The sequence below is a fragment of the Beauveria bassiana genome, assembly GCF_000280675.1.
Source record: "Beauveria bassiana ARSEF 2860 unplaced genomic scaffold BBA_S00028, whole genome shotgun sequence".
Classification (NCBI taxonomy): Eukaryota; Fungi; Ascomycota; class Sordariomycetes; order Hypocreales; family Cordycipitaceae; genus Beauveria; species Beauveria bassiana.
In genome coordinates, this window is record NW_007930863.1 from 91,355 (window position 1) to 105,802 (window position 14,448).

General features: G+C 50.7%; 4 protein-coding genes across 4 annotated transcripts; 3 read left to right on the forward strand and 1 right to left on the reverse strand.

The window, feature by feature from the left end:
- Nucleotides 1-1,127: 1,127 nt before the first annotated feature.
- Nucleotides 1,128-3,459, reverse strand: BBA_07806 (glutamate carboxypeptidase; the record flags this gene model as incomplete). The annotated part of the gene is made up of 3 exons (XM_008602903.1): nt 1,128-1,211; nt 1,265-2,565; nt 2,628-3,459. The coding sequence occupies 3 exons, from the start codon at nt 3,457-3,459 to the stop codon at nt 1,128-1,130; spliced, it is 2,217 nt and encodes a 738-aa protein (XP_008601125.1).
- A 631-nt stretch (nt 3,460-4,090) lies between these two features.
- BBA_07807 (taurine catabolism dioxygenase TauD) lies at nt 4,091-5,062 on the forward strand (the record flags this gene model as incomplete). Its single annotated transcript, XM_008602904.1, has 1 exon — nt 4,091-5,062. One exon carries the CDS (start codon nt 4,091-4,093, stop codon nt 5,060-5,062), a length of 972 nt encoding a protein of 323 aa, XP_008601126.1.
- Nucleotides 5,063-5,930: 868 nt separating this feature from the next.
- Nucleotides 5,931-8,993, forward strand: BBA_07808 (efflux pump antibiotic resistance protein; the record flags this gene model as incomplete). Its single annotated transcript, XM_008602905.1, has 8 exons — nt 5,931-6,599; nt 6,947-7,193; nt 7,289-7,369; nt 7,447-7,631; nt 7,949-8,096; nt 8,160-8,267; nt 8,335-8,766; nt 8,824-8,993. The coding sequence occupies 8 exons, from the start codon at nt 5,931-5,933 to the stop codon at nt 8,991-8,993; spliced, it is 2,040 nt and encodes a 679-aa protein (XP_008601127.1).
- A 3,042-nt stretch (nt 8,994-12,035) lies between these two features.
- Nucleotides 12,036-14,213, forward strand: BBA_07809 (protease S8 tripeptidyl peptidase I (cln2); the record flags this gene model as incomplete). The annotated part of the gene is made up of 5 exons (XM_008602906.1): nt 12,036-12,250; nt 12,307-12,734; nt 12,805-13,313; nt 13,389-13,672; nt 13,775-14,213. The coding sequence occupies 5 exons, from the start codon at nt 12,036-12,038 to the stop codon at nt 14,211-14,213; spliced, it is 1,875 nt and encodes a 624-aa protein (XP_008601128.1).
- Nucleotides 14,214-14,448: the final 235 nt, after the last annotated feature.

A 14,448-nucleotide genomic window follows, 5' to 3' on the forward strand; every position in this document is an offset into this window, starting at 1 on the left:
CTTCTGGCTATCTGTTTGGTTCTTTTTTTTTTTTTTTTTTTTTTTTTCCGGGCGTCCGCGACCTTTTATAGCCTACTAAGTCAATGTCAAGGTTAAGCTTTTAGCCTCAAAGCAGCCATAAACGCCACCAAACTCACCGTCACGTAAATTTTATACTGAGTAGGGCCTGATAATGGCCTCATCGAGTCTTTTTGCGAGGGATGGGGGATCTTTCTAGAGTGAATGGCTCTCCAGAGTGTGGCGGCTACACATCAGGCTGACGAAATAGATCTTCTCGTGATGGACAAGGACGAGGGCTTTATCGGAATGCAGTGGCGAAGCACTAGGTCTGTTAAATAAGATTTTTGGCGTCACGGACCTTGCGATAGTTGGGGATGTTTGGCCTCTTCGGCTACCTTGGTGGATCTTTTTGTTCTGTTGCTCACAAGGGTTTACGCTGCCGGCCGTTGCAGCTCCGTAGCGCCAAAGTTTATAATAGATATAGGTGATGTGCCTTTGCTTGAATCCTATCTTGCTGGATTTTTTGAATAAAACCCTCAACGGATTTGGTGATATGCATCACTAAGAGCTAATTGGTGATGTGAAAGCTGCTTGCTTGTAGCTATCTAGGCAGTCACCTGTTTGTGCCAGAGGTTGAAGCCGACAAAAGTGGCGTATTTCTTGCGGGGGGCGGCCTAGTAGCTGGCCACCATCGAGGGCTCGAATCTTCAGGTCAGCCCTGCAGGCCACCACAGCATCGTGCTGCATTCCCAGTCTAGTGGGTGTATGTAAGCAATTCTGGTCGCTGTCAAAGGCATTGATCTTGTTGGCGCACGCGTAGCACAAGATATCCGCCCACTAACGCAAAATAGCACCATACTTGGTCACCGTTAGCTTCTTCTACATCATCTCACTAGTCAAAACTTCAGGCTTTTTTCTCTTTGCCGACCCTGGTAGAGAGCTGTTGCAAAGACTTGACTCTGAAAATTTGGCTCAATCGGCAAGTTCGCGGGACCATTCTGTCATTCGTGCTCACGTGTAGAAGAAGAGTAAATGCAGGGGGTTAGAACATATTACCAGATTATACTGTTCATCTGCCAAGTTCTAGGCTTGTCCTCTAGTCGCACATTTGGGCCAACAGCCAGCAGCTAATTCTGTCCAACTGTTGCGAGATGATCTTCGAGCAACCTCGCAGCATTGCCAATCTTGTCAATCAACACGTCTCTCCATTTCTAAAGAACGATTTATGTCAGCATTTAGTCCGTGAGAATTGAGTCACACTCACCTTGGCATTCTCCCAATCTCCTTCTCGTAGGCTCTTGTCCAGACCAGGCATCGGGTTTGCGATGGTGTGCCAGGCTGCTGGTGCATAAAGGACGTGGTGAAGGCCGTGGTACCCATCCATACCGGCTTCGTAGTAGAATTCACGCTCCAAGGCTATATAGACCTTGTTCACTCCCCGAACAGCTTTGGTTAGTAGACTTTGGGCACTCGTGTAGCTCCGTGCGGCATTCCACCACGATCCTGGGGCTGCTCTAAGAGTATCGGCATAGCGGTCGAAGAGCGCCGTTGCCCGTGCAAATCTCTCTACAACCGCCATCAACCCGGAGAGATCAACTTCAGATGACCGTTTACCGAGCTCGCGCACAAGGTCCAGCCACGTTTGTATTTCGCCGGAGTAGTCCCGGGCGCTCATATTGATGACTGGGGACTCGATCATGTACGCCGCGATGAGATTCATCAGCTTGGCGCTGGCAACGTGCTGCTTCCAGCCGGGGTCGCCGATGCGGTCCATCCACGCAAAGTTGTCAAAACCAGTATGATACGAGAAAACCGCATCTCCTAAGCCGGGAGAGAAGCCAATATCCACAGTCGCGATGCAGGGCAGGCCTTGAAAGCGAACGGCATCGCCGCCGCCGGCCGGAGCAATGGAGCCGCCCCATACGTCTAGAATCGATTGATCTGGCACTATAGGAGACTGAACTTGAGCAGTTGCGTTCCAGACAGCTCTATGCAAGAGAGGGCTAGCTTTGGCGTGAAACACAGATCCAGACGCGGCGACAACAACATTGAGGTACGCGACAGTGGTGGCTTTGAGCCACTTCAAGTGATCTTTGATCCACAGCAGAGAACCGAGCTGGGCAAACTCTTCGCCTTCGAAACTGGCAAAAACAATCGTTCTGAGCGGTCGCCATCCCTGCTGGTACGCACTCCCGTAGCTGCGGACGACTTCGTTGATGGCCGCGCAACCGCTGCCGGGATCGCCTGCTCCGGGACCCCAAGCGTCACGGTGGGTGCCGATGATGACGACTTCGTCGTCAAGTTGGCCCGGAATCGTGCCAATGACATTGTGGCTCTTTAAGGGGACAATGGGAGCATTATTCACCAAGTTGATGGTAAGGTGCTCAGGAGAAGGTCCGACATGGTAGCCAACGCCACGGACGTAGAGTGCGCCGCCGAGCCAACGACCGCCGATCTTCCTGGCCGACGGACCGATTCCATTGAGCGCCTTGATGAGTTCAACCGCGTCAAGGGCAGACACAGGGATGCAAGGGATCTTGGGTAGCAACCCTTCATGATAGTCCTCTGCGTTAAACCAATTAGTTACAAAAGTCATATTGTCATACATGGTCACGAAACAAGCATACCAGAATTGCCAAAACCGCCTCGCTCGATTCCAGTCAGCGGGCGTGCGATACCGCCAGGAAATGGCCTGTATCCATTCGCCTCGGTAATTGTGCCATCATTTTGAGGGTCGGTGTAGAAAATGACTCCGAGTAAGCCTGCCTTTTCCGCATTGCTAAGCTGGATACCACGAAAGATTTCCAGCCCCTTCGCTTGGAGCGTTGGTGACGCATTGGCAAGCTTCAATATACCAATCTTGCCGACAACACTGATACCGGATCGTGCAATCTCGTCAAAGTCTTCTTGGCTGCCAAAATTGCAGTATACGAATCTGGCCGTGATATTAGTGTTGGCAGAAAAGCCAAAATAGGCTGGCGCGAAGCTGGCATTGGTATTATCCACCAGCGGCGCTTCATAGAGCACCTCGTCGCCCTGAAGAAGGGCCACACGCTGGTTTTCGGCTCGTGGTGCGGGAAGGTCAGCGTCGTAAGATGCAATCTCGACTTGTGGAATGCCAAATTCCTTCCACTTTGCCTGCGTCCATTTAGCCTGTTCCCAACCCTCTCCTGCAAGATGACTAGTGTTTGTGTAATAGGCACTCCATTCGCGTGCTCGCTCTGCCGAGGGAATAGACAATAGTGTTTTGTGCAAGTCGAATGAGGAACACGAGATTGTTGGAATAGAGATTCGGAAGGGAAAGAGTGTAGACAATTGAGCGCATAGATAGACTGCGAAAGAAACGAGAACGAATCTTTTCAACCAAGTGTTGATTCTGTGCTCAGGACATGGGCGAGCTGGAGCTGGAGCAAATTCGCCCACCTCTTTGCTCGCTGAGAGGGGGGAGGATCGATGCATTCCTGATCAATTGAAGGTATCTGCCAATCTGCGCACCCTGAAAACAAGAGATGCAAGCTATTTGGTCAGTTTCAGAAGATTGACGACGCAGCGAGTCGTATTCATCGCTGAAGCAACGTTATCGGGGGGGGCGGACGATGACAGCATAAAATGATCCAGTGTTGAGCTTCTCATGCATGTTTCATAGCTCGGTGAAAACTAGTAACATGGACGTGACTTGGTCCCTGCTAGAGGGGTGCAGCGAGAAACAACGGCAAGGCGTCTGCAATGTGCGGCCACTCCCCCATCCTCCGCTGGCGGTGCACTGTCCATGTCTGCAAATTTATTGGTCTTTTGTGGAAAGCTGTCGTTGATCAGTGCATGTCTCGACTACTATTTAATATGGAAAGTGGCTGCAGCTAGACTGAGACAAATGGAAAAGGTGGCCCTGTGCTTCAGCTGGCGACAAGGTGAGAGGAAAAGCTACGTACCTTTCTTTTTCTTGTCCACGGTGCATGTACTCCGTGCACGTCACGGACAGAGTATTAATCGGGCGCTATGATTGAACAAGAAGACGAAATTGTACGCAATCTGTTTAGAGAGAGAGAAGAGGGGCCGTCACCTACATGTCAATCTCAGTTCTCTATGCACAATGAATGTGGCCAATTCGTCCTCGCGACTATGCAGAGCCACCGCCCGACTTCCTACCAAGCGGCCTGTGCTATACCAACCTGCACTTATACGAAGTTGCTCCTTTTCAACGGTGCAAACGAAAAGAGACAGCCATGAGAGGCCATCAACAATACAATTCCAGGCCACTGACCCGTTGAGCGCCACGGAGCCACGGTTCGTGGCCAATGTACATCAAGCACTGGAGCGCAGTGGAATGGCCAAGATTAAGCTCGACTTTTCAGACCCAAAGAGCAGCTTTCTCGAGAAATTGGTTTGCAGCTTCAACAAAAACCACGGTCATCAGCTTCCCATCACCCACAGCGCATCGCAGGGCTGGTTCTGGGACGTTCGTCCGAGCAATGGAACGCTGATTCCGCTCCAGACGGCCAACCATCGTGCGCGCTCCGAGACCATGGAAGACTTTCCCTGGCACACGGACTGCAGCTACGAGGCCTCGCCGCCGCGCTACTTTGGTCTTCATGTGCTGCAGCACGACCGACACGGAGGGGGCACTCTGTCTGCCATGAACATTGAAAAGCTCGGCGAGGCTCTGTCGCCCGAGGCTCGACAGTCTCTACGACGCAATGAGTACACGATTACTATTCCCCCAGAGTTTATCAAGGATGTCTCTCAGACAAAGATTGAGGGCAACATCATGGCTTTTGGTCAGACAAGCGGCTCAACAACAACCATGATGCGATATCGGCGCGATCTGCTGAAACCTCAGACTACCGCGGCGGCTGCGGCCCTGCACGAGTTGGACACGCTGCTTGATGGCACATCTGGCGTGGCTGCAAAGTCTACTGTCCATCTAACGGCAAGCGATTGCCCGTCTGGTACAATTATATTGATGGATAATAGGCGTTGGTTACACGCGCGTAATCATATCAAGGACCCAGACCGTCACCTGCGTCGGATACGTTGGGATGCGATTCCGTTTCCACGAGACTAGCATTTATACTGTGCTTCTCCTGCCATGTATTTGGTTAGATTATTAACATTTGCAACGCAATGTTTTTCATTAATTGCGTGGTTTTCGGCGTCGGTGGACCGGACTCATCAATTGCTAGTATTTCTCGACACTTATACGTCGCCTAATTTAGTTGTCCTCAGCGTGAATGAGGTGCCTAGTCAGCAGGGCGTAAGCTGAGAGTTGCCCTGGAAATCTCGGTTGATAACAAGTGAAGGAATTCGCATGAGTCAGGAGATCGAGCAAAAAAGTTGAAAGAAAATTGTGCTAGATATAAATCCTCAAGTGCGTCTATATTAGAAGGACCGCTTCAAGGCGTATAGGGGAGGCAGATTGGCAAGCTTGTGGCCGCAAACATGTCAACTAGGGAAAATGGGCCTTGGTTTCTAGTCTTATCGAAAAAAACGACTGATTTTCCTCAAATGTTCAGTATCATTGTAGAGAAAAATGACTTCAGAGGAATCAGAAGCAAATTGGCCTATACGCGGCGAGACTACTGCGTAGTTACAGAGAGCGGCCAGACTCGGAAAATCCATGTACTATCTGGTTGCGATGTATAGTGTGTTCAGAAGGGTGGCCTCCTGAACTGCTCAACTGTAGACTGTAGGGCGGGCTTGCGCAGTACAGGGGAGCGGTAACTATCCAATCTCTCATGACCGAGACAAGGCGACGCCAGGTTTTGGGGCTGCCCGACGAATACCTTGCCGATACTTCTTCAGCCGCCAAAAAGCACATACACTTGGAACACCAAGAAATATTGTCAGCGACTTTTTTTTTTACAAAAGACTGCTGAATATCACGACAGTTGTGACAAGTGTTAGTTGAAAGCAGCATCAAGACGTCTGGCGCCATGGACGAGACCACGCCTCTGCTGTTGCGCAACCAGTCCCACGCACTGTCAAAAAAACGACTACTGGCCGTTTTTCCTGCTCTTGCTCTGATTCAATTCACCTCGTTTCTAGACCAGACGGCCATTTCCACCAGCTTGCCAGCCATTGCCTCGGCGCTGGACACGGGAGCGTCCATCTCCCTCGTGGGCGCGAGCTTCCTCATCACGAGCACCAGCATCCAGCTCATCAATGGACGCCTGTCGGACATTTTCGGGCGCAAGGCCGCGCTCGTGACGGCGCTGTGCATCATGGGCGCCGGCAACCTGTGGAGCGGCTTCTGCACCACGCCGCTGCAGCTCTTCGTCTCGCGCGCCTGCACGGGCTTTGGCGCGGGAGCCATCAACGCACTGGTGCAGATTGCCATTGCCGACATTACCACGCTCGAGCAGCGCGGCTACTATTTCGGCATGGTGGGCATGGCTGTGGCTTTTGGCAACGGCTTGGGACCGGTCGTCGGCGGCGTCCTCACCCAGTCCTTTGGGTGGCGCTGGGCGTTTTGGTTTGTCTGCCCGTTGTGCCTGGCTGCCATAGCTTATCTGTCTTCCGTGTGGCCATCTACACCAAGATATGATGCGGGGCGTTCAAACATTAGCAGCAGGCTGAAGTTGATTGACTGGCCAGGTGCTGTGGTTAGCCTGGCGGGCATTTCGTTGATTCTTGTGAGCATTACGACAATGGCCAGCCAAGTCTTATAACAAAAAGCGTTGACAGAAGAAATCAACAGGTACCCATTGCTCTCGGCGGCTCGAGGCTACATTGGAATTCTCCAGCCACCATAAGCATGCTTTCTGCTGGAGTGGTTTTACTAGGAGTATTCCTGACAATTGAGTGGCGGTTCGCGAAACTGCCTCTATTACCCGCACAACTCTTTCAATATGGACGGTCGACAAATATTCTCATCGGTACCAACATAATTATAGGCTGGATATACTGGGGAAACCTGTTTCTCATGCCTCTTTACTTGCAAAATGTTCAGGGGGCAAGTCCAGCTCGCGCTGGAACTCTGCTGCTGCCCATGGTAGTGGCCCATGGGCTTACTTCGGCCCTGACAGGCATCATTATATCGGCCACGGGTCGATACAAGCCAGTCATTGTCTTTGGTGCTTTCTGTTGGGTTTCGGCTGCGCTGGGCAAATTATTCTTGAACCAAACATCCGAAATATGGAAAGTAGCTCTCGTGGGCGTCTTGGACGGACTAGGGGTCGGCTGCTCTCTCCAGCCTGGTAATTGCTCCTCGTCATTTTCTCGATCGCATAACTCTCTGGATAAATCCACTAACGTTGCCGTTTACTGCAAGTACTTGTTGGCTTGCTTGCAGGCTCCGATACCGAAAACCGAGCGGTTCTGACCGGTCTACGTAATTTCGTCCGCGATTTGGGTGGCGCAACAGGCACCACAGGTATGATTTATCCTCCGCTTACAAGGCTATCATACCTTTTTTGCATGCTACGTCAGCTAATCCGATTTTTTGTCCAGTTTCCGGTACTACCCTAAGCAATCTGCTGTTTGCACAATTACAACACCGCTTCAGCCCCGAGATGATTGCCCGGCTAACGTCTTCTGCTTTTGCGTTGAAAGACTTGGGCTTGACCGACTCGGAGCGAAGATTGATCTCTGGTGCCTATATGAATAGTCTCAAAGTGATCTATGTCACGTTTGCGGTGCTTGCTGTAATCCATCTATGCCTCTGTCTGTTCATCAAGGACCACGGTTTAAAGCAGAGGCATGCCATGCAGTCGGCCCAGAGGGCATCCTAGAGGAATATCAGTGTAATACATCTACATAGAACCAATCGACAAAGCGTCAAACTTGCAGGCGTCTGCTGTAGTGTCCGGTAATAACTTCTTGCATGCCGAGCGGCCGCACGTGACGCCATACCAAGACAAGTGTTGACAGAGGCTGGGGTTACACGACGTGTTTGTTTTTTGCATCAACCGCCCTTCCCCGCAATCCTTCGCCCACACTTGATCGACTCCAGCCCCCCCTTCATCGAAATATCCGCCAGAACGAGTATCTAGAATCCGACAATTGCCAACGATACACGTCCGTGACCATGCCACCACCAAAGCCTACTCGTTTCAACAGCTTCTGGTCGCCGCTGATGCTTCTCTGGCCCGCCATCACGAGTACGCGAATGGAGGGGGTGGCGGTGGCGGTCTCCTGAGAGACGAGCTAACAGTACGATACAGTTCATTGGGCTACTTTCAAGGAAGCCTTTCGCACTCGTGGATTTGCCGCTTTGTGGAATCCGACAAAGCAGCTTGAATATGGCGTGGCTAGCCTCTTGAGCGAGACCTGTGAGAATACCTTGGCTACACTCTGTGTCGCGGCTTTCAATCCCTTTACTGACCAGCATTGCTTCAGCGGAGGGTTTCATCGAATATGAAAGCACCACCGTGGTTCCGTCTCTGGTCAAGCAGGCCCGAGGCAAGATCCTCGAGCTTGGCCCGGGTCCAGGCAACCAGATTCATCGATTCGACCCTGATCTTGTGGAATCCATCTGCGCCATCGATCCAAACCCCAACTTCAATGACGACATTGCCCTGAAGCTGCAGGCTAGCGCTCTCGAGTCCCGTTACAAGTTTGTCGTGTGCGGCGTCGAGGACAGCGACATCCTCCGGGCAGAAGGAGTGACCGAGGGCAGTCTGGATACAATCTTGAGCATTCAGGTCATGTGTGCCGTCAACGACCCTCGTGCCATCATGAAGGAAGTGTGGAAACTGTTGAAGCCCGGCGGACAGTTCATTTTCTGGGAGCATGGCAAGAGCAGGGATACCTTGACCTCAATCGGGCAGAGTACGTTGCGCACCGGCATGTCAATTATAATAAGCATAGTGGCTAACTGATACACAGCACTTTGGAATCCTGCCTGGAGCACATTTGTGGGCTGCAACATGAACAGAGATATCCGCGGTGCCATCTTGGCTGCAGGCGAGTGGGAGGGCCTTGAAAATGTCGAGGAGACTGACGATCCGCTCACATTTTTGCCCAGATTTTGGGGCGTTTTGGTGAAGAAGGCCTAGGAAAGCGGTAAACAGTAAACATAGTGCAGGACTAGCTGCATTCCAACGCAATCTGATTTCTCAACAATTTCTGCGCCAAAAAAAAACAAGGCCTTTTTGGATGTACCGGCTCGCCGCGGCCGGCGGACCGAATTCGGGACGCTGAAACTTGGGCACGGCTGATTGACGCCAAGTTCCAGCACTATGGTGATCCTTGGCTCGTTTTTGCTTTGTTGACGGCATCCTCTCGTCACCGACGAATCAGCAAAACAAAAAAAAGACAGGCGAATGATGCACCATGAAAAATCCATCTTCATCTGTTGGAGGCTGGTCTTAGGTAAGATTATGCTGTCGGCAACTGGGGGGAGGCAAGGGGCTGTTGTCGGCATCTAGCCAGGTGTATCCGTATGGAGTAGCCGCAATATGACAACTTATCAGTACGGACTAGAGGTGCCGAAGAGAAACACTACCATGCACCATATAACGCAGAGCTGAGGACTGGAGATGGTCAAAAGTGTGCCACTGGCTGTCACAATAAGCGGTTGTTTGCGGGAGACTGGGAGTGTACTCGGTACATGGCTGCCCGATATATTGGACTGCAGATGTGCAAGGCGAACGAGTATCCGTACTTGGTATGGGCATCATGGGCGTGCACAGTAGGTGCGGATCAGCACTCAGCCTCATATATTAATTACCAGTTGCCAGTATGTCCGTGTGCCGGCAGAATTGGCTGAGAGGCGTTGCACGGCCCGTCGCCGATTCCTGGGAATGCGCATATACCAGAATCCGCCATAGCTGCATGTCTCATTTGAATCCTCTGCTGCCTCTCTTCCCCGGAGGAATGTACAGCAGCCGGGGCGTGCGCCGAGTTTGACACGAAAAGCGGACCGACTACCAGTCTTCAACGACGCCGTGTTGAACCATGTCAGCTAGCGGGGAATTAGTTACCAGTGGACAAGGTATTGCTTCGAGGAATTATAAAGACCGGCTGGCTGGCGGGTCATTATGTGGACTATCGCCAATGAGACTCGGTTCGTCGGTGTTTCGTTACTGCAATCTATTCGTAGCGTCGCTGCGTGTCGCGGGAAAAAAGAAACAACAACTTGTTAGATCTGGTTCGGACTAGCTCACGGATCCTGGTGCGTGGGCCGGCCCGGCCAGGGCTTGCATATACAAATTCGAATGTCTGACACAATGCCTAATAAGCAGGGAGGGAGTGTGCTTTGTACGGATTACGTACGTATAATGAGCATCGTTGCGAATGTCTAGGATGTTAAAGCAGCGACAGCGTCTGACAAGGGAATCATTGTTGAGAGTTGAGTTCAGGACTTTGGGCTTTGTTGAGAAACTGGTTTGATTTCGTCACTGGCACAAGGCCTAGTTACGAGGAACTCCCCAATCCATTGCTTGTGCCACCCTACAATCCGAATTGCCCACTTCTTGACCGTTGTAATAAAGAGAAGCGCAGGCGTGTCACAGAGTAGACAGCTGTGTTCAGTGACTGTGACTATACGAATACTGGTACATGGATTTGCAGTACTGACTTTCCAACTGCTTTTTGGTGTGGTTTGTTTCGTACCAGTTATTCACTATCCTCTAATACTCAAGCATTGACGTGATGCCGAGGGCCCGCTGGCTCCCCGCTTGCAGCAGCAGTCACAGTACTCCGTACCTGGTAATAGTTAGAGTCCAAGTCATATATGTCATATCATCCATGCTATAAGCCAATTGTACACGCAAGCTGCGATATTCTTGTCAAACTTGTCAATTCTCCAGCCTGTTTTCTAGATCAAGAAAACCGCTACAGTGGCCATTCATTTTGGCAGGTAACCTCGTTCCGCTAGCAGCCAGCGCGCTAAAACGATTAATACTTAGCCACCGCGACCAAGAAGGTTGACGAGCAACAACGAGGCAACTAGAGCCAAAATAATGGGGTGGAACACACTACTATAACCCTGATACTCCCGTTAATAGCTCTCATGGTACGGATTAACGGAAATTAAGTTGCCTTTACTTGGACAGGATCATACCATGGTCTCCGTACAGAAGAGATATATGCGACGACGGATCGATGAAATCGACAGTGGGACGGGCCGCGTTTCAGCGGACTTGGCGAGTGCTTGCGCAAGATCCGTGGACAGAAACAACGACGACAGTCTAAAATCAGCTCACAGAAATCCCTCAGCAGACTCGTGCGTGGCACTCACTCTGACAGTGCTTCTCTTTCTTCGTTCTGATTTCCGTCAGCTTTAGCTAAGCTATATAGTTTTGTTTAGCTTTTGATATGCAAATTTGGGCGTATTGGTCGCGAGTATTCTAATGTGTAAATCGAAAATACGGCACATATAATTTGAGTTTGGCAACATGAATTTACTACTGAATTACTCTGGCCAGCCTGGTTGCGAGACGCAGTTATGCCGTGATAATGAAGTGGGTTGGCTAACTTTGTCCTCAATAGATGTCCAAAGATCGAAAGTAAATCCCGGCGGTTAATTTAGAACCTAAACGAAGACTTGCCGCTACCACACATTTTACCACCTATGATACGCGGTAAAAAGACAACGATCCCTACCTTGTTATAGTCGCACCATCTTAAGCTCCCTTTAACCTTGTTACTATGAACCCACTTCGCATTGCCGCGTCATCACCAGTTCAACACTTGTAATTCGTTGTTCAAGTTTCGATTGGGCCGGGCATGTTGATCTGAAACGCTAGTTTTGAGGATACCATTGTCATTGTGACCATTTCGACCATTACTCCTAGTAAAGTGGAATTAATCCTGCTTTAATGGACCTCAACTTACCACTGCCCCATTACCTTCCTAACAGGGACCAAGTTCGTATTGACGCGTCATCGGGCAGTAGATGGGCATAATTCTTAGATCCATCATACGATTGAGTTATTACGCCGATGCTGGTAAAATGCCGCTTGGCAAGGCAATGAACTACTGCAATGTGGTTATAAGGGACAACCGCACTCGGCATTCAAATTTGAAGAGGGTGTGACAAGCTTTCATAAATCAAGTCCAATAGTATCTACAAGGTCTCTATTCATCGTCTCATTATGAAGTTGACCACAATTTACTTGCTGAGTCTAGCAGCTTCGGCAACTGCTGCGCCTTCAGCTCAGATACGCCATGTTGTCCACGAAAGTCGCAAGACTAATGGCAAAAGTAACTTTGTCAAGCGTGACGCCATGCCGGCTAATGACCGCATTCAAGTGCGAGTTGCCTTGAAGCAGCGCAATCTGGAAAATGGCATGGACTACCTCATGGACGTGTAAGTGCCAGGACATAAACTCAAACTACATGTGCATACTTACAACTGACATCTAGTTCTGACCCTGACTCTCCCAATTTCGGAAAGCATTACACTGCTGAGCAGGTCGTGGAGCTGTTCAAGCCCGCTGATGAGTCTGTGGATGCTGTGAAGCGTTGGCTTGCCGACTCTGGAATTTCTGACGACTCTGTTGTCGTACCCAAAAGCGGAGGGTCCGTCCATTTTTCAACGACGATTGACAAACTCGAAAACATTCTTCAGACAAGGTATCATGTCTATCACCACCCCAGAAGCGAGTTGGAGCACATTGGCACGGACGAATACAGTCTTCCCCATGACATTTCCAACGTCGTCGACTTTGTCGTGCCCGGGCTGGCCATGTTGCGCAGACGCTCCGTCAGTGGAGGAAACAAGCTTGCTCGCCGTAGTCATGTCAAATCACTGCCAAGGACACCCAGCGGGTCCGGCTGGACAGACGACAAAGGTAAGAATGCAGGGTTTTTTTATTTCAACTATCCTTGGTCGATTGAAAGCTAATTCTATTGACCTGCCAGGAAACGCAAAGAAATGCTCCGAAGTTGTCACGCCAAAATGCCTTCGCGCCATGTACAACATCCCAGTCGGTACTCTCGCGGACCCAAGCAACAAGATGGGCATCTATCAGTCGGAAAATCAGAAATATGCACAGGAAGATCTGGACAGGTACTTTACGCTCATGGCACCTGAGATTCCCAATGGCACCCACCCAGAAGTGAACGTTATTGGCCACGACCGCGCCAACGGTACTCTGGAAGAGGCAGGGACAGAGGCGACGTTGGATTACCAGATGGCGTACCCGCTCATTTGGCCACAGCAGATTGTCGACTTTCAGACGGAATATGACGAGTCCCACCCCCATAACTATTTCGACTTTTTCCTCGACGCGATTGATGGGAGCTACTGTGACTACATGGGCGGAGATGATCCCGAAGTTGACGGCGTGCCGTCCGTGCGTCAATGCGGTGTCTTTAATCGAACCAATGTGGTTAGCATCTCATATGGCTTTCCTGAAAAGGACTACCCAGTGAGCTATCAAAAGGTTTTTTGAGAGTGTTTCCGCCCGGGATCCGGTGCAGATGCTGACAGGGTTTATTTACAGCGCCAGTGTGACGAGTTTATGAAGCTGGGCCTGCAAGGAACCTCGATGTTTCTCGCCAGCGGCGACAAAGGCGTTGCCGAGGAAGGCTGTCTGGGCGAAATCGGAGATGTCTTTACAGCAGATCAGGCGTCGTCATGTCCGTATATGACCTCGGTCGGTTCTACGGCCATTGTCAAAGGCGGCGATGCCGGCGATGAAGAAATGGTTTCCTATTGGTATTCGCCTGGTGGAGGCTTCTCGAACATCTTTCCTCGGCCCGAGTACCAGAAAGACGCAGTGAGCCGGTAAGTAAATCATCACAGCGGCCTTGGGTGATGCAGAGTCCCGCGGCGAGGGCGGTAGTATATATAGTATAGTGCCGTATTCGCGACTGACATTCAACACAGGTACTTTGAATCCCACGACCCTGGCTACGCAAACTACAGCACCATTGATGGAAAAATCCCCTACGAGAGCGGCGGCTTGTACAACGGTGTGGGACGCGGATACCCCGACTTGGCCGCTGCAGGCGATTTTGGCTTCATCGTGTATCAGCAAAAGATCCTGTATACGGGCGGAACCTCGATGAGTGCGCCCATCATTGGCGCCATGGTGAACCTGATTAACGAGGAGCGGATCAAAATTGGAAAGGGCCCTGTTGGGTTCATAAATCCCACCATTTACAAGCACCGGGAAATGTTCAACGATGTCGTCAAGGGTGGGATGAATAGTGGTGCCCTGTGCAACGGCAAGGGCTTCAATGCTACTGCTGGCTGGGATCCCACTACCGGCATGGGCACGCCGAAATACGACAAGATGCTCGAGGTTTTTCTCAATCTTCCTTGAACACTAAATGGAGGCTCAGGATAAACTCGCGGCTGTTCTGACTCTTGGGTAGTGGCGGCTTGGTGCTTACCACTGTGACGCAGAGGCTATAGGTACCTCTATGGACCTAGGCAGTGTGTAGTAGCAACATGAATTTTAAACGGCCTTCTAGACGGATTAAGGAGCTAGTACAAAATATTCCAAGCGAGATGAAGAAGAAAGTATACAAACAAATAAAGTAAATAGACTTTTATAA